Below are 22696 nucleotides of genomic sequence, written 5' to 3'. Positions count from 1 at the left end.
ACTTGGAGACCAAAATCGTGTTGAGTGCTGGCGCCCCAAGGGCCTGAGCTTGGAGTCCTGTGCTCCTTGCACTTAAACTTCTTTTATTTTAAATCAAAATTTGAAAAGGCCTGGTATAGATGACCAGACGCTACCACCAAGTCATAAGTGCATTTCAAAGAGAAAATGGGAGAAAGGAATGAAAGTGGTAGAAATGTATTTTTGGACACACGGCACTCGAAGAAGTAGAATACACCGCTTAGCCGCCGCTGTGGCCCGAAGGGGGGAGATAGTTCTGTTCTTTAGTCCCAACCACTGGCTCTGACGAATGTGAACCACTGAGGCATGATGGGATGAAAAGGATCGATCATGCATTTAGACTGTCTTGTTCAGCACCAGTGCAGTGTACGTTACAGACCATAATTTCTAAATCTGGGTTTATTTTATTGTGTTTTTGACTGTTTCTAAACTAAGTAACTGTATATAAAAGTTGTCTCTTTTTTAAAAAGATCGTATTTTTAAATAAAGCATTTTTTCGTAGAAAGTGTCATCAAGGTTTTCATTCTTAGTCTCCTTTTAAGTCTTAACTCTGGTTGAGACACCAAATTTGACCATTTGCAGATTTTAAATGGGTCATTTTGATGAAATGATGTTTTGAGGCGGGCACAGAATATTAAAATGGCATGTTAATGGTTTTATCAACCTAATAGCAACACAGGGCACGCCCCCAGCACACACAGGGCAGGGTGACGGCTCCGTGCGCGCTCACCTGGCAGCACCGACTCACGAGTGCACCCTTCCAGAGCCCACCAAGGGGCAGGGCTCCCATCCCGTGGGAGAGGCTCGAGGTCACGCACCAGAATCAGGTGGCCACCGGGGCTCCTTCCCTCACTGTGGCCATCTTGTCACACCCACAGCCAATTCCTGAAACAGATGCTTCAGTGAAGGTTTAATGGAAAGAATGTTTAGATATTGAAACACACACTGAGAATGTTTGCTGCTAAGTAAGGAGACAGTTTCAAGGCAGGGAGCAGGGGTGGCACCAGCGGGTGCTGTGGTGCAGCGAGGCTCCGATGACGCACTGTGGTGCTGGCAGGATCCCGGCATGCTGATCAATGCCCTGGAAAAGGCAGTGACTGGAAAAGGGGTGCCGGCCTTCAGGCTGCAGCACCAGCAGTAGACACGGGCCCCCTCTTGCTGTTTCCCGCAGTGTGCACAGAACCTCCGCACAGGGTCACCTGGAGATGGCGTCACCGACGGGGGCAGAACAGAAGAACACAGAAGCTAGCTGGGGAGCCGTACGAGGTCAGGAATGGGGGAGGGAAGCAGAAAGAGCTACCTGGGTCGGGATCATCCATCTGAGGTACTAAACTTGGGTCTCAGTGAGATGTAGGAACATTGATGGTGTATTTCACCAAAAATGCGTTTTCCACCACCTGACATCTCTGAAATAGGGCTTGTCTTAGCGGTGTGTCGTAGCTCAGTCGGCAACACTGTCGCTGGATCATAAAATAAGTGATGAAATCCAGTATACGAAAGTGGTACTAAGGAGCCTAAGAAGGCGACGATCCAGTGGAAGGAAGGTTCTGTCACAGCACTCGGCTCAAAATTCATGTTACCAAGTGTGTATTTGATCAATGGGTAAATAAAATGAACTAACAGAAGATGACACATTAGGAAATACATATTCATCCACTGGGTCACAATCAGCACTTCTGTCCAGGCCCTCAGACCAGCGACGTGCGCAGTCACCCGGGTGCTGAAGGAGCTGTGCTGCTTCAGACATGAACTCAGAAGCTGAGCTAACCCAAAATGTGTGTTCGTGTGTGTACATTACATATGTTTGTGAATGTGTGTATACATTTTATATGTCTGCATGTACGCTTTCCATGATCATAGTCACTTAGTTGTAGAAATGACTTTCTCACCTCAACATTGCAGTTCTATCTGGAGGTATGTTGTTCCGTCAAGTATAATAATCTGTGGAAATGAGGCCTTCGTTTTTAATCTGGTGGAAACACAACGAGGCTGGCACCTGCTGGTCATCCAAGCTTTGCAAAAGCCAAACACCCAAAACCTAGAAAGTAAATGCAGATCTTGTACTGTGTTCACTATATATTAAAACCTTATAGTCAAGGCAGAAATGCTTACATAAATAACTGATAAGGAATAAACACTGCAAATTCATGAATTTACCTTTGTTTCCCTCTGGATGTGAATGTCCTCCCCAGCTCGCTTCACTTGAACCATCAAATAGTTACAAGTATTACATGATAACTTATTATAACTGCATCAAATAGAAACACCTCTAAAAACGAAGAACTTTAATCGCAAATTGTTGCACAGTTCGTCCTAAAAGGTGACCTCTGAATCTCTTACATCTTCATCTTTCACCTAAAGGAAAACAGGTTTTTTTAATCATTTGGTAAGAGCATTACTAAGTTTGTATTTTCAGACCCAGCTATGAACAGGGCTGTGGTGAGAGTAATTAAGAGGGTGAATCAGATACTCCCTGAGTTCCTGTGTTCCGTCTGTGCCAAGGGGAACCCACCTGCCCTCCAGACCGTGCCCTTCTAGACCCAAGGCAAAGCGCTGTCACGGGGATGACCAGGGCCAAGATCACTTCCAGGAGTCTTCCTGGCAACCTGGAGACGCTAACAGAGAAGTTGAATCCCCGTATTTTTCCGGGAAGCTTTCACTTGGCCAACATATTTTAGTTAAGTGCCTTGTTCAAACTAAGCCTAACAGATTTGCAGGTCTGGGTTTAGTACATTGTAGTTTTTCCCCTGACTGCTGCCAGGGAGGCCAGAATGTGTCCCCCGAAAGGAGCACCTCATTTCTCAGAGGCCCCTGGGGCGGCCCCACCACTGGCCGGGCATGGGCTCCGGGAGCTGACTGACTGCCCCCCACCTACTGGACGATCTGAGCAAGTCAGAGCTCACTTGCACAACTGGGGGGCTGCGCTGGCAGGCTGGCGGGAGGAGGAGGAATTGTTTGCACCCGGCGCTGGGCGCACAGGGAGCTCGGGCGGTGGCCGGTTGTTTGCATTTTGCTTGTGTTGCTCTTGTGGCTGTTATGGGATGGTGGTTATGGGGTGGTTATGGGCATGGTTGTTCTGCCTGCCCTTACAAGCAGGGTCTCCCCAAGCAGCAGCACTGGGAACACCTAGACCCCGTCTCATAGCCCAGGCCAGTAGTTCTCCAGGGGGCGAGGGGATGCTGGGCGCTGTGTGGAGACCTGTCTGGCGGAGGCAGAGGAGGCGGTGGAGAGGTGCTCCCGGCACCTGGTTGGGGGCGGAGGGGCCAGGGCAGGGGCTAAACATCCCACACGCGCAGAGCAGACCTCCAGCCCCCCACAAAGAGCTGTCCAGCCTGCAGGGGCCACAGTGCTGACATGGTAGCATGACCCGTCCCAGAGGCAGAGAAGCCACATCACGGAACCCCAACTGTCTGTCAAGGGGGTGCAGGGCAGTCTTAGAAATAAGCAAAGTACAAATAACTACTGAACAGGCTGCCAGTAGGTGGGTGTGGGTGGGTGTGTTTGTGATTTATTCTGAGTTTGTCTTTTTTTCTTAACAGTACACCCATTCTTGCTGCAGATACGTATAGCGCGATGAGGTCCGCGCTCTGCACCACCCACCAGGAGTGAGCGGCGCCTCGCCCTGTACGAAGGGCTTTCCACGCTGCCATGAAGCTTCAATCGTGGACAGTGCATGTGTAGTTTTCCTGCTCCTTAGGATGTAAAAAGTGTCATAAAATATACTTCATTTATAATAAAATAACAGATTTGTTTATTTTTATACTATTTATCTTAAATAGGATTTTTGAAAATCATTTGTAGGAGTAAATTCTAATTCTGAAGATAGAAATGATAGAGATCATTTGAGCTATTGAGAACCTGTATTTTCTGTTTAATTTTTTTTTTTATGTAAAAGGATTGTTACTACTGAGTATTGTGCGACCATCCCTCGGGGTGAGCGACCCCGGCCCTCAGACCGCATGCATGTAACACATGCCAACCGGCAGTAAGGAAAAACTCCATCTTTGAGCTAATGTATGAAAATAAAAAAGATTGACAGCCTAGGCAAGTCTTTGTTGGAGAAATCACGTTGGAAGTCAGAAGAGGCAACGATCCAGACACCGAAATTCCGCTTTGTGCTCAGTTTCAGAGGAACAGAAGGGGGTTTAGGGCCGAGTACGAACAGTCCCGGCTGAAGCTCTTGGTGATGTAGGCTTTTAAATGCAGCGGCCTGATGTGGTGTCAGAGTTCCCAGAAGCCAGGATCAGTGGCTCTTACAAGACCACAGCCTGGCATCAGCAAAGCCCACTGACATCCCCACGGCTGTGGAGGGTGTTGCTGACACGGCAAACAGGAGAAACGTTGACAGAGGTGAGTTAGATGCAAATGGCGGCCCTGTTTTAAACATCAGGCTACAAACCCAAGAATCTCACTGACCCAGTAAATGCGGAAAATGCGTATCATTTCTTTACCATGTTGGTGAATTCATTGATGATAGATATAAAATGAATTTTAGAGAATGCTGAGATAAGGGGGAGATTATCTTCCAAATTAAAAAGAAGGGCGAGTACCCCCACCCTGCCAGGGGAAAGAGGCAAAGAGCCTGGATCTGGGCAGGGGCGGCTGGCTGCCAGTGCACCTCTGTGTTGTCCCTTCAACAAGTGCTGACTGTGCCCCACCGCACGGCAGGCGCCCGGTGCACGCGCCACAAAAGCAGCGTAAGTCCCCCTCAAGCAGTTGACAGGCCAGTGGGAAACTGGACAGCAAACCAGTAACTAGAATCAGGGACGTACTACATTCTGCAAGTATTTCCATGAGTTCTGGGGGCCATCCTGCACCCTCCTTCCATCCTGTGTTTTTCATCCAACTCGGAGTTTAACAGCTGCTTGTGTTGAAAATGTCTCTCTTCAGGAACAGCTGAGGTTTAGATGAGTCTTTGTAACTATGAGAAAACCTGAGATCCTTTGGCCCTGATTCTCGGAGGAGCCACTGCAGCCACTGCCACGGACCTCGAGCCCGGGCCAGGGGAGACGGCTCTCAAAAACGAGCTTGTTCAGGGACATCTTCCCCAGTGGGATCTCCCAAAGCTTTCCATTCTGCACTCTCCGGATCTGCTCCGAGAACACCAATCTGTAGCAAAATGATGAAGTGAGGTGCGCAGATCCAATAAACGCTGTTACAGGCATCCCTTGATTACCTCCCAAGAGAGAATTTTAGAGTCAGAGCTCTTTTTCAAAAGGCCCTCACTTCCGCCATGAATCTCTAACCTCCCTCCACACCAGACACGAACATCAGGTAACGAAGGGCCAGCCACATAAGGGGACTTCCTGCTTCCTGCCCAGCGGGAGTGGGTGCCGAGGAGATGGTGGGCACGCGTATCACAGCACTCGGTGCCCACAGCCGCCCCCCAGGGCCCCATCCGCTGCTCAGGGGAGCCCAGCCACGTCCTGACAGAGTGCTGGCCTGTGGGGGCACCGCCGGAGGCCATCGCCTGCAGGCACCGCCTCACGAGCTGCCCTGCCAACTTCCTCAGGGCTGGAGGCCAGGGGAAGAGTTCTCAGGTATCTGAATGTGGGACTTGTAAAAAATTATTGTTTATTGTTATTACTATTATCCCATTATTTCATGAAAAAGATATACTAGCATAGCATTCTTTAAAAAAAAAAAAAAAGGCAACACCATTCTCTGTTTATTTAAATGAATCCAAGTTCCATCCCAGGTGAAACGGAATATAGGGAGAAGAATAGAATGGGAGAGGTTTTGCAACTAATTAGATCATGAGAACAGCTCCTTTTTGCTGGCTTGGTGTTTTGCACACAAAATCCATCAGAATCCAGAACCCCAAATAGCTGCAGAAAGCGTGAAGCCCAGTTACTTCCCGAGACTTTCACGTGCCTGACGCCACGCTAAGAGCGTAGCCTTGCCGCGTGCATCTTGGCCCGTCAGCAGCCCCCAAGCGTGGTTCTGCCGGTATCCCCATGTACCGTTTAGGAAACCAGACTGAGAGAGGTGCTACCCTGTCACACAGCTGGAGAGGCCGTGGGAAATCCAAGCTGTCTGTCTGCACGGCCCAGGTTCTCCACCGCTGCACGGTGTGGACTCCTCACAAAGCACAAGACAGAAACAGTGACTCAGAATCCCTAGAAGGCTTTTGGTTTGGAAGACATGGTGCCGTTGATCAGTGAGCAGAAGTGTTATCAACATCCCCTTTCACATTTGCAGACCACTTTTCAGCGTAAATAATGACTTCCTACGTGGATAATCCCATGTAAACAGCCGTAGAGCTGACAAGGATTTGGGAAAATGACTTTCTGCCTCCAAGGATGGAGCAGGGAGTTAAAGGGGGTGATGCGGTGCCGAGAGGAAGGCAGACGGCGTTCAGACACAAACTGGGGTCGTTCGGACGGAGGACATCCCCACCACACGGCAGAGCCTGTAGCCCCAGGAGGTGAAGGCACAGCCCTACCCGGCTCCTTGGGAAGCTGCCACCGAAGGCGCCAATCTCCTGCCCATGAACGGGAAGTTAGTGGGGCGCAGAAGCCCCAGGACCAGCCTCGGGCCAGCCTTGCCTCCCTCCACGCACGTCTGGTAAATTTCTCACGGGGCCGAGCACAGAGGTAACACGCTTCATGTGATGGCAGAGTCGGTGGAGGAGGAGATGCGTAGACTTACACCTGATTGCCCCAAGAAAACAGCCCTTGCCCAGCATCCCGAGATCCTGCAGGAGCTGCTCTGGGTGACACCTCCTGGGAGTGGGTGATGGCGACCACCCCATGGGTACGAGAGGCTCTAAAAAAGGCTAGAAATCTACAAGCCACCTTGCAGGTTTAACAGTTGTAAATCAAAGAGAAAACATAAAACAAAAAGCAAGACAAAAGAAAAACACTCTTTTCTGAAAGGGGCTGAGCAAAGGCAGTTTCCATGTAAACATAACTCTTGTGAAATATACTAAAATAATTCTTGTGAATTGGAAACAATAGTCTTAATTCACTCCTTTTTCATCTCCGTTACCCTGGCACTTTCTTGACTGTTTAATCTTTGACATTCTAAGCAGAATATTCCCGAATTAGGGTAATTAAGTTGCCAAAAGAAATATTTAATCAAAACTTCCCAAAATTTTCTAATTGGTACAGAAAAGATACAAAACTCAAAATCAACACTTATTATGTCAACCCCCATAGTAAAGAATTTCTTGGGTTCCTTATAGATTTATTTTTTGCCATATTTTTCTGTGATTTTTGCCTATGTTGGATATGACCAACAAAATATTAAAGGGCTAGGTCAAAGTTAATCAGCCTGAAATTGACCTAAAACAATATTGTTGAAGTATAGAGGAAAACACTTTATATGTTTTTTCCAAACATGTTTTTAAAATAAGCAATTAGTCAGAAGAACCAAATGATTAAGATAAATCATAGCAAATATATGTTTCTTTGGAAATCCAATTTTCACTTACAAAATGCTATCCTATCTAAAGAGCAAAAAGCATTTTTGAGCACAACACCCGTTTTGATTCCAGTGACTGAAAATTCTCCACTCCAGTCAGAATCATGCAGGTTGATGCAAATCACGCGGCCCAGGGGAGGCGCTGCGCTGAAGCAGGTGCACGGGGCGCTTCCTGCCTTCTGGCGTAAGAACACAGAGGCCAAAATGCTGGGAATCCGACGTGGTTCTTCTCTCCCAGGGTGCCTTTTACATTTCTTGCACCTCAGGATGTCCCATGACCACCGCTGCTAATTTGCACATGTAATTTCCATTGTTACTGCATAATGCATCCAATATTACTGTTACTGTAAGGCTCTAAACATCTCTGCATAAGATATGCTGCTTTTAAGATTCTAACATCAGCTTCCAACAGTTACGGTACTAAAAATCATGCAAACGATGATATCGGAATTATCAAGTGCCAGTCCTAATACAGTTACGTTAAACTGGGTTTCTTGACAACAACTGAGTATTATCTCTGTAAATGCTGGAATTTAAGACAGCCCTGGGTAAAAGGGTCTCAAAGAAGGTAGATGAAACACTGTATGTGGTATAATTGCGCCATGTTCAAGGGGTCCTCCTGTCAAAAATTATCTCCTTGTCCTTGTGCCTGAAATATCCAACAACACAGCCTTGCACAGAGCGGTTTGAGGAAATAAGAATTTTCATTTTTACAGGATTAGGATGTGAGGCCATTTGGCAGCTTCCTCGTTGTGGGCACAAGTTTACCCCATGTTCATCCACCCAGAACTGCAGACACGAGAGGGAAGCCAGGAAGGGTCACCAGGGTCTTACTAGCTTGCTGGGGCGGCTGCAACCCTGGGCCACAAACAGTGTGGCTGCAACAGCAGAAATGTACTGTCTGGGTTCTGCAGGTGGGGTGCCTGCAGTCTGGGCTCGTCAGGGCCAGGAGGATTCTGTCCGGAACCCTCCCATCGGGCACAGCACCTCCTGCCTACACCCCCAGTGGCTTGGGGCAGGACAAGCACATCTGTGCACCTGTCAGCCGGCTTAGGGCGCACCTTTAAAGACCTCGTCTGGATGCCCCAGCCTCACGTGCACTGCATCCTACTGGTCAAAGCAAACCGCAGGCCTGCCCCATTCCCAGAGGGGCGGGAGGGATTCAGGCCCTTGGGAGGAGGAGTGGCGCACACGGGAAGGACCAGCCGACCTGCTCGTGGCCAGGTTTGCAGAAGCAGACCCAGTGATTAAAAGCAGCACTGCTGTCCATACAAACCCGTGAACGAGCCACAGCATCACAGTGGACCTGAACCCGTGCGGGACACAGCAATGCTCCAGGAAAAACGAGCAGTAAGGCCTCAAGCCGCCAGAATAAAAGAGGATGTTGCGTAAGCATGACGCTTGCTATTAGCTCTGGCTGTCCTCAGAAGCTGACGGAGAGCCTGGGATATCCAATGGATTAATGCTGACTAATCAAGAAAAACTAAGAAGGAAAAATAAGTAAATATGTGTATGTTGTGTTGTATCAGTCTGCTAGGCTGCGGTAACAAAGCACCACTGACTGGAGTGGATTTTCTCACAGGTCCAGAGGCTGGGCGGCCGAGGCCCAGGTGTGTAGCAGCCGGGGCTCTGCTGAGGCCCCTCTCCTCGGCTCGTGGATGTGGCCCCCTCACTGGGCCTGCCATGGCCTTCCCCGTGTGCGCAGTCCCGCATCCCTTCCTCCTATAGGACACCAGGCGTACCCGGCGGTGGCTCCACTCTTGTGACTTCATTGGATTCACTTTCACCAAACACAGTCACACTGGGGATTCGGGCTTCAGCCCGTGAGACACACCTCGATCTGTGCAAACGTGCTTCTACAGCAGGTGTTTTCGCTGTACCCTATTTCTAGGCAACTGGTATCTCTCCACGAAGAATTTTAAAATGCATTCCTGTTACTGTCATGGCAGCCTGGCCGCTGACAAGCCAGCCATCCCTCCTCGGCGGTCAGCGGCTAACTCTACACAACACGTAGACCACAGCACACGCTGCAGTTCACAAAATTAAAATTATACTGTTTTCAAATCTTCTCTCCAGCGTAACAGACCATAAATATGCTTCCAGGCCAGAACATCTTCATCTGAACGGCTCTCCCGCTGTCCCCGGAGCTCTGGAAGCCCGCGGCCAGGGCACCGAGGCCCCGCAGGAGCAGGCGGTGTGGGAGAGGCCACGTCCTCTACTTCAGTTCCAGGGGAGCAGACCCCCCTTTCTCTCTTTTATGTATTTGGAATCCTCGGAAAAGTTTTAACATGAAAAAGAGCTTTCTTGCTTAAGAAAAAAAGTTCAAAAGCCTCCACCCTAACTTGTTTTTAATGATTTTTATATTGATTTAATTCATTAACCAATTCCCCTTCTGATGGAGCTTTAGGTTCTTTACAATTGCATGATTATCACAAACCAATGACACCAACTAACTTGGAAATATTTGTGGTCTGCTATTTTCTCAGGATAAGAACACTCCAGAAGAGGCAGAGGCTCAGCGGATAGGCACAGCTTGCACCTTCTGACGGTTTCACTGACCTGTGGCCCTGCTCCGTCCCTGCTCCCGAGAGGCGGAGGTCGCACCAGCTTGGGCCGAGGTGGGGGCTCTGTGCAATGCAGCACAGAAGCTGCTCCACGTACCTCTCCCCCCGAAGCCACAGGCTCCCTGGAGCTTCCCTAAGCACAGGTGCCAGGCCTGCAACCATGTGCTGGGTTGCACAAAATCCTGCACGCCATTTAAAGAGAAAACAAATCAATCTTAATCAAGTACATGCTAAATTGTCTGTATGACTTTTTATTTAAAATACTTCATTAAAAATTGCTTTATCTGTTGTTCTATATTAAATCTTTTAAAGGATATAGGTTCTTTTTCCACCCAGGAAATGCATATTAAAGCTTAAAACTATTACCATCAATTATAAAGCCAATTAATCATTATATCAATCAAAATCCCTGGCTAAGAGCCAAAGCTACATAAGAAACACCAATAAAGTATCAATATTAACCATCCAGCTTATCAATCAACTAACACAGAACAAGAGAGACTTCCTGTTCAGGCCGCTCTTGACCTGCAGATACAGCTGCCTGCTTCCCTGTGGCCTGTGGTTTGGGATCCAGAATCACACACCAATTAGAGACGCAGCTCATGTCTCGTAAATGATGGATTTCTGAAAAGGAGTGTGGAAACTGAGTTTTGTAATTGGGCTCGTATTTTTTAAATCATTAATTTGACCACTCATCTATTTATGAATATTTTTAAAAATTAAATTACTATCCATTACATACATTCTCCATATTCACTGTACTTTGGGTCAATATTCGATCATAACTTTAAAATACTTGTACAAATACAACTTCTTCCTGCTTTTTGGCTTAATTATGAAAAGTTGTTGTTTAATACTTAAAAAGCAAAATGTATCTAGGTTTTTATATATCAGGTCCACTTAAAGCAAGATAAATCTGCTCAAAATTAAAAGCTGAACACCTTAGAAAGAGGATCCTGTTTTTGTAGAAGAATAGAAATGAATCAATCTTGGATGAACCAGAGGATTAATAGTCTCCTTAAGAGCCTTAGACTTCGAACACACCGAATCCACTCAGTCATCACTGTTGTCTGGCATAAATCTAACTTTACAAGATTTCTGCTACCACTGGGCAAGGGAGATAAAGCTGATCCGCAGCTTGTAAGAAGTAGGATGGGCCACTCTGAGCCAATGCAGGACCAGTTCCGAACTAGTAACAAAAGAAAGTGCTTTTTATGCAGTTATCCACTCACGGAAGTTACTTCTGCAGGGACCAATGCTCGGCAAATGAATTTTGAAGGAAATAAGGGCAACAGTTACAAAGGTTTTTTTGGGCTGATCTCCAGCCAATTCCACAGAATCCAACCTGAGGCTGCCGGGCAGGAATCTCCGGGCCGAGTGAGATGAGGCCCCAGAAACCCAGGTCGGGGTCGACGTGGCGAGCTGGCCACCTGTCAGGAAGTCGAAGGGCTGCGGTGAGAGGCAGCAGCCAGGACGCAGCAGTGCAAACCGAGGCAGGACCAGGGACAGCACCAGCCGCCCTGTAACCCACTTACGTCTACTACGCTTCCCTGGGCAGCTGAGAGCGCCGCGTGTCCCACCTTAAATCAAAACCCTGTGCCCTAAAGCTCCCTCACCTGGTAAGTTTATTCTTTGCCCTAACTGTATTTACACAAGATTCTCAAGTATTTCCAGAGAGTGAGATGGGACATAAAACATAAATATGTATAAACTATTCCTGAATGAATAGATGTATAAACAAATAAATAAATACCAAATAAAATGTTCTGCAGCCAGACATGATCTGGAGACTCAACAGGAGGATCTTTACCCTTGGACGTGGGACCGAGCCGACGCGGGAGCGTGCTGGGGGCTGGCAGTGTAGCCTAGGCTCCATGAAACATGGACCAATTTAGAGGGACGCAAAATAAACTCACAGGCTTATTTATTTTTATAATATACTGAAACATGAGTGAGAAAAAGCACTGTTCTGGGTGTGAAAATCACAAAGGGTCAGCAGCGAGTGAAGTCGCGTGTCAGAAGCCAGGGACCAGAGGCAGAGAGGCCAGTCTCCGAGCACTGTCTGTGAGCCGGACGAACACCAGGGTGCCTGGGGGCAACCCCTCTGCAAGGGCAGGTACGTGGCCTGCTCTGCGCTCACCTGCTGACGTGCCCGACTCCCTTCCCTTACCTGGGCTGCAAGCTTCGTCAGGGCAGGACTAACCCCTCATTGGGGCCGTTTCTAAGGGCTCCAGGCAGGCAGTGGGTGTAATACTACCGGACAGCAAGTCCTGTCCATCCGCCGCTGTGATGGCTTGCGTCTGGCCTCTCTTTTCTGTCCCTTCACATGACTTCACCACCATGACCATCTTTCTTAAGCCCCAGTGACTGGAAGAGACGAGGAGGCAGACGCTGGAAGTCAGGACAGGGGGGGGCAGCTCCGCCCACCATCCCTCCCGGCCGGCCGTGCTCCTCTGTCCTGGTTGTCAGTGCCTTTTGAACCCTCCACTTCAGCCAAATGTAATTCTTTGCGGTTCCCCAAAATGCCATGAAACTACCTGCCCTCCTTCCTTCCTTCATGCTGCCTCCTCCAGGTGGAACACCTGAAACCTTCCTCTGCCCCCCGCCTCCCGTCTGCCGACACGGGGCCACCACACGCGGCTGTGCTTCAAGCACCCACCGAGTTGCTTTTTCTTTCACAAACTTGGCTTGTTGAGTTACCCAGAACTTCTCACCCTCAGGAGCTAACACAGAACAATTACCTAAGAAGGAACTACTCGCCGTGAGTTCTGACAGGACTCGGAAAAATACACAAACCGTTTTTCTCTTGTGGAGTGTTTCCCTGGCTTTGAACGGCAACTCCATCTCCAACGCGCTCTAGCCGACCGCTACCAGCGCTGGGTGAGGACACCGCTCGTATGGGAGCATCGTCACGTATGCGCCGCATTCGGGGTTTGCTTTGCATTGTGTCTGATGCAGGGAACCGTTCGGAGGTGGAGACGCAGGAATGTTCAGGAAGGCAGCGTTGCCGAGCTGTGCCGCCTTATATGACAGCCGCTCGCCACGTGTGGCCATTTGAATTTAAATTGATGAATTAGAATCAAATAAATTCCATTTGCAGTTCCTCTGCCACGTTTCAAGTCCTTGATAGCCCTCTTTGCCCGTGGCTGCCAGAAAGGACAGTCAGCTGTAGGTCGGCTCCGTCCTCACACACACTGTCTGCTGCTGCTCAGAGCCACGCAGGCATCAGTCGGCTGGAGGCCCTGCGGACACACAGCTTTTCCTGGACAGCGATGCGCCACAGGACCCCCTGTCCTGATGCTGGGTGAGCAGCAGCGCCAGTCAGACCTGCGGCACGACGGTCACCGACAGAGGGGCTCACAGCCATGCTGGTTTGCGCCTTCGGTACAGGATTCAACAAGTCACAAGAGCTATTGGACCCCCTTATTACGGAGCAGGCTTCATGCCCGATGATTTGGCCCAGCTGCGGGCTAATAAGCGTTCTCAGCATGTTTAACGTAGGTTAGGCTAAGCTGCGATGCTCGGTGTACCAGATGCATTTTTGACTTAGAGTATTTTGAAATTATGATGGCTTTATCAGGATGTGACCCCATCTTCAGTTGAAGAAAACCTGCACTGGGCAGTACTGAACTATACAGTTAAAAATGGTTAAGATGGTCAATTTTATGTGCATTTTACCACAATTAAAATGTTTAAGTTAAAAGGAGACTTGTGTACCCCTATATCTTCATCCCTTAGGCACAGGCCCTTGCCTATAGAAGGCACTTCGTGAGTACTCACTGGGTGGATCGCTGGATGGAGGGGTGAGGGGTGGATGGACTGGACAGACAGATGGGCACGCGAACAAAGAGCACCACGCCAACCACTGATAACCACGCCATGTCACACAGAGGAACATTATGTCCAGACTGTCAGTTTCGCCGTAATATTTATCTCATAGAACTACTTTGTTTTACCCACCAACATTACACCAAAAAAATATAACATAGATTTAGTTCTATCTAGGTGAATAATTTCAATTTTTTCTCTTATTTCTCTTCACTACACTATAATCTGTCTTCTGACCTAGATGATATTAAAACGCAGAAAAATCCATTTTCTGTCATCTGTGCTCTTTCTAGCACCTCTCCTAATCTGAAAGGGTAACGTGCAATGAAGCCTACACTCCACACTGCGGAAGACGAATGCAGGCGATAAGTCGCTTGCCCGCAGGTTATTAATCAGCTGCCCTCTGGGGCACAGCGTTATGAAGCTGTGTCATGTACTAAACAGCAGGCAAAAAGAATCATCTCCATTTTCTGACTCTGAAGTGCAGGCATGTGCTATAAAACCAAATTGACATCTGTTAGCAGGCTTGTCACATGGATGGTTTTTTCCTGCAGAATCTGGAATAAATTAAATCTTAAAATAAAACTTGGAACAGAGAGGCCGCTTTACATAATTCCTTCTAATGATGCGCTGTGAACCCATCGCACTGATTTTAAAGAGATGTTCTTACAGAAATGCTTCATTATCATTTTAATTGCAAAAGTGTTGAATGCCACTCCATGCTAGGAAATGTGCATTTTTTAAAAGGTCCTTAGGTTTTTAACTAAAAAGTGGCAAAAATGAAACCTTCCTTTCCTGATATTTCCACTGGATGGAAAGTAAATCAGGTTTTACCGACAAGTGAGACTACGCCCACCTTTTCCCAAGCGTCGAGAGCCTGTTTGAGCAACGGGCACTCAGAGAACCACGGGGCTGAAGCCCGAGGCCTCACAGGGTTGCCACCCAAACACACTCTCTCAAAAGAGTCACTAGCATGGCAGCGAGTTCTGGGGGCTTTTACTGTCAAAAGGCATTCAGTTTTTTTTAATACATATAACGGAAGTTGTGCAGAGCCGCGTGACCTGCACACACAGTCTCCTTCAGGGAAGGAAGTCACACACCTTGCGGCATCTGCGGTGTATGAAGCACCCACCCACCCCTGGCTCCCTCAGGATTCATTCCCTGGGCTCTTGTTCCCCAAACTTTGTCAGAATGGCAAGCTTCTCAGACAAATGCTCCCACCCATGGTACACAGCCACAAAGAAAAATAAATGCCAGCGCCCTGAAGGCTAATTTCCTCCATACGTGAAATTGTCCTCTTTTGTAATAATACTGCGACCTTTAGAAAATCTCAAGGATGCAACAGTCAAAATGCTTTGTTTTAGATAAAATCACAGTCCTCATCTCATGCCAAATCCTTGTTCATTTTTCTTACCAAATGTGAGCTTACTTGCGGGCACACCTGTCTAAAGCAGCAGGTTCGCATTGCACACCTAACAGCAGGGAAACCTGAGGCCCAGGGGACACGGTGACTTGCGAGGAGGTGGGGAGGGAGGCCACAGAGGCCACCAGCCAGGCTCTGGGCACCCTCCTATTTAATGACTTTTGGGCCCAGCAGGGGATAAGGGGTTTGCAAACGGAAGGCCGAGCCACTGGCGTCCTCCCCGCACGGGAGTTCTCCAAAGGAGACTTTCTCACCACCTGCAGAGTCAGGTTCCTGGGCTCCACGCCAGACCAGCAAGATCAGAACCTCTGAGGCTGGTCCTGAGCTGGACAGTCTAATCCAGCTCCCTAGGGGGCTGGTTTCTTTGCCTGAGGCATGCTGCTGTTATTTTTGTTTGTTTTCTGGTGTTCTGAATCCTGACCCTGAAGTCTAAGAACCACTCGGTCGGACGGGTGGGAGTGGGTCTCCAGACCCCAGAGCCCCGTCCACACCCAGCGTTGCCAGTCAAGGCTTCTGGCCAAGGAAAACCTGGGCAGAGCGTATCAAAGCCGACGCAAACCACCGCTGTCAGATGGGCCTGGTTCATTCTGCAAACGGGCTTTGTGATCCGTTGTATCTACACGCTGGCCAAATACTTGCTCGGAAACCTCAGGAAGAGCCCAGACCCTTTGCTTCATAGCAAATCTCATCATTACAATTGAGGGAAGAGGGTAAAAAACTAAATTCATTCCCTAACCGCTGAGTGTGGAAGTTCTCCACCCACATTCTCGAGATGGCCTGTCCTTAGGGGCCACTGCAGACTGACCGGGATGGCAAGGAGTCTCTGCGTCTCAAATTGCAATTCAGGACCGTGAATGACTCATGACTCCTCAACTGCAACTGGGATATTTCTCAGAAACAAAGCATCATCATGATTAAATAGCAATTCCGCAAGATGAAGTTACCTTCAAACACGCAGAGAGATACACACCTGTCCCTGAAAGAGGAATGCAGACAAGTCCAGGCCAGAGATGTGCCAGGCTCTGAAGAACGCAGAGGCCCTGCGGGTCTCCAAGCACCTGTTTCCCTGAGCCCCACCCTCACCTCTCCTGAGACACTGCGCCTGAGGTCCCTGGTGCCCGGGCTGCTGCTGTTAATTCTCGGCAGTCGTGCAGAGGATAAAGCGTCTGAACCGTGATGCCCTGCACATTCGTTTAGGAGGTCCTGGGGGAGGCCGGGTCAGAGAACATCTTACTGCCAAGCCCTACCATCTTACTCCCAGTAAAGGGTCTCTGCCATCGAGCCACATGGGGCTCAGTCGGACACACATATCACGAAGCAGGGCCAGCCAGACCCTGGCTGTCTGAGACTAGGCATACCTGGGCCTGAATTGCTGCAGCAGACCACCAGGAGACACTCTAAAGGGGCTTCCCTGCTGGGAAAGTGCCTGCCCAGCAGGGCCATAGGGGAATTGGCGCTACCAGCATCACAAGAATGGAAAAGCAATTTGGAGCCTCAGGGCGGCCCCGGTGGGCCCAGCGTTGGGCAGGTGCCCAAGCAGCATGCCAAGTGGCACCAGAGGGCCCCAGGCCTGCCAGTGCCCTCCGCTCCTGCCTCCCCGCCCACGCACAGACCCTGCTGCTCCACGCGGTGCCCTCAGCAGCACTGGGGGGGCTTGTTCAAAATGCAGACTCCCAGGCCCCACCCAGGACTTCGAGCCAACACCGCACTTGACATCCACCCCCAGGTGACCCCCACACACTGACCACGGGCGGCGGGGGCCCAGAATGCCACTTGGGTCAATATACATAAGTATTTCCCAATCTTTCACCTGTTAGGTATTTTAACACATATTTGAAAGCATAACTAGAACAGGTGACTTGGGAGTCCAAGGATATTGTTTCTCCAGGTAATTCTGATAAGAAAGGTGAATCAGTTTAACATGGACTTAGAGGAAAGTACGGAGGCAAGACGCACACCCCCTGCCAAAGACAAGCCGAGGAGACAGAGGGGACAGAAAGGGTACAAAACAGAGCCACGCCAGAGAGGGGGGCGGGGGAGTCCGAACGTCACATAGATACTCATCCAAACAAAGCTGGTCGGGCAGAACAGCAGACAAAGTGGAATATAAGGCAAAGAAGAAATAAAAAGGATCACACACACAGGGTGGAATTTTCTGAGTCTATTATTGTCCCTGGCCAGTCTAGTATGTCCCCTAAGCATGAGCATCGTTCCCAACTAGCCTTCCAATGGGGGCCGTATCAACATCTACATTTGCCGATTCCGTAAGCAGAAAGAAAAAGGAATCTTTCTGTAGTTTAGTTTCGAAGCCCATATTCTCCCCCACACAGCAGCACCCACACAGCAGAACTGGTGTCTGGCGATGGAGGGTGAGCTCTGCGCCCGGGAAGCAGAAAGCCCCCCGCGGGAAGGGGCCTCCCCGTCACCAGCCTCAGGCAGCGACGCAGTGAGCGGGCCGCGGGCCGAGCAGGAAGGTCTGGCTGCCCCCGCCCCGTGGTGACTCTGGGCCGCGCGCTGAATCCCGCGCACAGCCCGTCCTCCTCCGCCGCCCGCCGGCTGCTCAGGCCCCCACAGCTCCTCCCACAACCCGGCCGAGGGTCCCAATGCCCCTCGGTGTCACACGAAGTTTTCTGTAAAAGCTCTTTCCTGGAATTAACAGCAGGCACCAATTTCCAGTGAAATCTCTGCTATATTTTCCCTGAACAAAGAATGGAAGAAAAATTTTCTTTAAAATTTAGTAAAAACTTAATGAAATTGTCAATAAAAATTCCCTGTATTTACAATTGAATGACTAATTCATGCCAGGCCCTCTGCTGGAGACTTCCGGGTGGGGGGGGTCCTCTGATCTAACTTTCAAAAACAATCCATTTTGGAAGCATCGTTGTCCCTGTCTTACTAGCAATCAGCCTGAGCCCCGAGGTCCGACGACTTGCCGAACGCCACGAACCAGAGCCCGCCTGCTTCAGACCCGGACTCATAGCCCGCAGAGGGGGCCCGGACGCAGTCCTGGTATTCATCATCCATGTGACCGAGACTGAAAATAATGATTTCTCATTAACCAGGAGGATCATCTAGGATCTGTACTAAAGACTTTAGAAAAAAGCTCACATTACGATTAATATGAGCAGCAATGTTAGACTCACTATTTCTGGACACATTGTGGAAAAATCCTTACTCATAGTTACAGCAATGCACCCAGTGCACCCAGCCAAGACTTAAATGCAGGATCATTAAAACGCGGGATCCAGGTGACGTTACCCCCGATGGGCTGGCTCCTGGCTGGCAGGCTTTGCTGATGCAGCTGGGCTTCAGAAGCACTTTTGATTTATAGTTTCAAATTAAAATGACCAAAAAGTTTTAAAAGCAGGAAGCCCTATGCATCCCCCTGTCACCATCTCAGAAGGCTGCCTGTCATGTTTGCCTGAGGGGCTGGGACCTAGGCATGGATAAAAATACCAGCTTAACATGGAAAAATCACCAAACTCTATGATATTTTAAAGTCATGACGTTAAAACAGCTAAAATCCCTTTGGTTTCTACAGCCAACTGCAGAAAGAGTGAGTGGAAGGCAAGGCAGAGCGGACATTTTTAGAGCGCCTTCTTTCTATTTGCTTCCCCGCCAGAGCCGCATCCTATTTACCAGTGTCTGTACACATGCAGAAAAATGAAAACAGACCGTTCTTGCTGCAGGCCAGAAATGAGATTTCCTTTTCTCTGGCACCACATAGCTCCTAGAGGCCTGTTCCTAATGGAGACGATCACTCAGCAATGGGTTTAGTGTTTATTGTTTTTGTTCTAAAGCTTTCACCAAAAACCCCTGTGAAAGAATATGGGTATCTTTTAAATTCTTCAAGGATTTTTTCAAGGGGCAAATCCATACCAGGCAACTCCAAGCCAGATCAGTCATTATGAATGGGTTTTTTTCCAATGTTGTTTATTGTGGTAAAATGCACATAACGTACAATTTACCATCTTAATCATTTATAAATGCCATTATTAATATTTTTAATAAAAATAGGCAGCCTCAGGAATATAAAAAAATCCTTCAAAACATTTCTTCTTGTTCGGCGTTCCTGCAAGTATTTCTGCTGTCCCAGGAGCACGTTGAAGGCCCCATGCTTCACCCTCAGCACAAAGGTTTGCCCAACGCAGCCGCCATGGAGCTAAACACAGTTCAGGTGTGTATCTGGTTATCTGAGAACCTTTCTCAGAGGAGGTGTGGCTTAGATAAATCATCTCCACAGATCATTTTTCAAAGTCTTACTTTATCCTCACATTGACCAAATCTTTTGCTAAAATATCATCCAAAAAAGCCAAAAGGCTCCTAGTTTCACTCCTTTTCTTGAAGAATGAGGGTGGTCAGGACCAGGGCAGGCAGAGAATGAAGGAGGGGCATCAAGACTCCGAAATGAGCACAAAGAATCAGCGGCTGAATCTTTGAATGACCTTGAGTTGACACACTGGAGACTCAAGCCTATAATTTTCAACTGTAAAACACTGGTTCATGAAGATGATAGTGCTAAAAACAAAATAAAGGACTGAAAATGCCCCCGCTTCTTCAGGTTCTGTTCAGAGATTTTACCAAAAATTCCCATGTATATTTCACTGAGGCTTTGTCTTACCTGAGGGCTTCAGCCCTGGGCAGGTTCACTGCGGAGTCAGTGAGACTGAGTGTGGGTAAAGCGAAGGTGCTTGTGGCCAGGACCCTCCCCCGGCCCTGGTCGGCTGGCTCACTGCACACGTCTGGGCAATACGTTGTTACTGACTCTATAAAGAGCTCCACCCAGTGCTCTGGGCAACATGGTGGCCCAGCTGCAAGGCTGCCGGAGAGCAGAGATGGGGCTGGAGTGGTGGCAGCGCCGAGGACAGAGACTGAGACGGCTGTGCGGGCAGAGGAGCCCAGAGGCAGAGATGGGCTTGCTGCGTGCAGACTTGCTCTGAGCAGACGGGATTCTAGTGACTGACCTGCCACCTTGGAAATAGTGTTGGGTCTAAGCCTTTCACCCCAAGAACATTCTACTGTCATTTCTTGGTCACACTGAATCCATAGTGAACTCGTCCAGGGCTGAAACCCACTGACAAGACACTAAGGAATGAAAACAGAACATTCTTGGGGTAAAAGGGTTCATACCTGGCTTTGTTCTCCAGGCAGTAAGGTTGAGCATTAGGATCCCATCTGCATCCAGCACCTGCAGGTCCATAATCCACCCCCACCTCTGCCTCCGCCCAGAGCACTGGGCAGGGCTCTTTATATAGTGACTCAGTCAGTAGTAGCCCCTTGCCTGCAGGTGTGGGAGCAGTAGCCCAGCAGCAGGCCAGTGACATCACCAAATAGTTCAGGGTCAGGTGAGGATCCTGGCCATAGGCACTTCCATTTTCCCTACAGGCTCCTAACTATTAAATGCTAGTTACTCTCAATGGCAAAGCAAAATACAAGTCAATAGTTAATCACATGGTAAAGAGCAGCAAATTTTTTGAAGTTGTTCTTGTAGGAGCTCTTGCTGTATAATTAAACAGAGGTTTTATTTAAAAAGAAGAAGGAAGAGGAGAAGGGAGAGCAGGAGAAAGGGGAAGGAACAGAAGGACAATGCAGAGGAGAACCCCTTTAATTAAGGGCCAAACAGCCGATTCAAATTTAAAATTGAGGTCCATGTGCACTGTTTCTCAGAAACACCCATTTCTGGCATGTTCTAAGTTACATGCCATCTCTGGCTGAGAGTGATAGGCCTCGATAGGCCAAGACAAGAAAGACTGGTGATCAAATGCAAGTACACTTGGGTGAATTTCTCTAGTTTAACCTACAACATGCAATTGGCTTAGGTTGACACTAAAAATCGCTTTCAAGGAACACAGTACAAAGATTGAATTTCCTTGTTTTGCTGTCCATTCAAAAGAAAATGTTTGTAGAGATTTGACATCCTCTGACACAATTATATCAGTGGTAACACACATAATGTTCATTCAGTTTTACAAAGTCCATTTAATCAAAGCCACAGGTATATTCTGACCTTTAAGAGCCTGGAACTCAAAATAGTTGTTCCAACAGCAAGAAACACGATACACAAGCAATCTCTTTCCAAACATAAGCCTGCCCCGGTTACCTTTTGTATTTGGGGCTGACATAAGCAGTTTGCCTTGTCTGGACATTTTGAATCAATCGCCAGATGGAAATGGTGCTCTTGAGCCCATGCCTGTACGCCTTGCCCGCCGTGGCCAAAACCTTCGCACTTCCCAACAGCAGCTAAAACCTTCAGTTAATTTAAGTAGCTCCATCCTTGCCGAAACTCTGTCTGCAGAGCCAACTATGAATTGTGATGTGGGACCAGGGAGGTGAGAGCTGGGCCCTCAACTATCCAGCTCTTGGCAGTTTTAAAAACCAGTTTATAAGTTTGAAATCATCATGAAATCAGATTTAAAAATCTGACCTTGTGATGCCCAAGTTCATTCAAAATGGTTCCCAGTTTTCTGGGGCAGCAGTAGCTGGATGGAGGTCCCTCTAGTCCATGGATATGAGGCGATAGGAAAGGTGCTCCCCAGAGCGTGAGCGATTTACCACTGGGATCAAAACGACGTACTCCATGTCCATGGTGGGCCATGCTGACCTCAAGTTGGGTATCATCACATCTGGCCTGTAAAGAAAGGGACAGAAATGGACAAAACATATAATGAGGTAAAAAATGGTGGGTTGACCAAATGACAGTTCCAAGGCCAATTTTCTTATTCGTATCAAGCCTTCTCCTGTTTCAACACATGGCTAACTGTATGCATTCAATAAACCTCCTTTCCCCAGAAAGCATATAGCTAACAACTTCTGGATAAATGTAGAGAAGTTACCTGCTGACAAGTCACATGTTTGAACATGAGGAAGCCTATCAGATTAATTTTTTTAAAGATGTAACAATGAAACAAGACTACCCCAGACTCTTAGGCAGTTCTCCTGTGTCAGAAAATATGAAAACTATAAGCCGGGGGTCAATTCCTTTAAGGAAAGGAGCATTTACTGAGAAGGTAATTTGTTCTAATGGCTACAAAGCTGTGCATGTGGTTTGACTCAGAGATGATAGCTGTTTTCTGAGAAATGGAATGTACATCAAAACAGTCCATGTAAAGAAAAAAGACGAATGTGTGTGGTTCTACTCAGTTCACATCAACAGGAAGAAGAGATTATGAATTAATTGTACTTCCATAGGGAGCACATCACGTTGAATGTTCCCATACTTATACATTTTTAGTTTACTCAGAAATATGTCTTGTTTACTGGTGTAAGAGTCATCACTTTGATTAAAGCTGAATGATTAAATTTGAATGAAAAACATGACACTAACTGAGAGAGGTGCCTTTTTATTATTTTGCATACACTGATGCAGGGGTTTCAGATCGTAGCAAACTTCAGCACAGAAGGGCCGTCAAATCTGACAGGTGTGTTGAAGAAATGGGAA

General features: G+C 48.2%; 1 protein-coding gene across 1 annotated transcript in view; it reads right to left on the bottom strand.

The window, feature by feature from the left end:
- Positions 1-913: 913 nt before the first annotated feature.
- The window catches only part of METTL24 (methyltransferase like 24), a 43633-nt gene continuing 21850 nt past the window's right edge, over positions 914-22696 (bottom strand). Inside the window, 7 exon segments of the mRNA XM_073220764.1 lie at positions 914-2056; positions 2176-4988; positions 4991-5046; positions 5048-5127; positions 21683-21726; positions 21729-21802; positions 21804-21886. Coding sequence (XP_073076865.1) covers positions 4549-4988; positions 4991-5046; positions 5048-5127; positions 21683-21726; positions 21729-21802; positions 21804-21886 — 777 coding nt within the window. The 3' untranslated portion in view covers positions 914-2056; positions 2176-4548.

This window comes from Manis javanica, chromosome 13, assembly GCF_040802235.1.
Source record: "Manis javanica isolate MJ-LG chromosome 13, MJ_LKY, whole genome shotgun sequence".
NCBI classification, from domain to species: Eukaryota; Metazoa; Chordata; class Mammalia; order Pholidota; family Manidae; genus Manis; species Manis javanica.
This window is presented reverse-complemented; position numbering and strand designations above follow the sequence as displayed.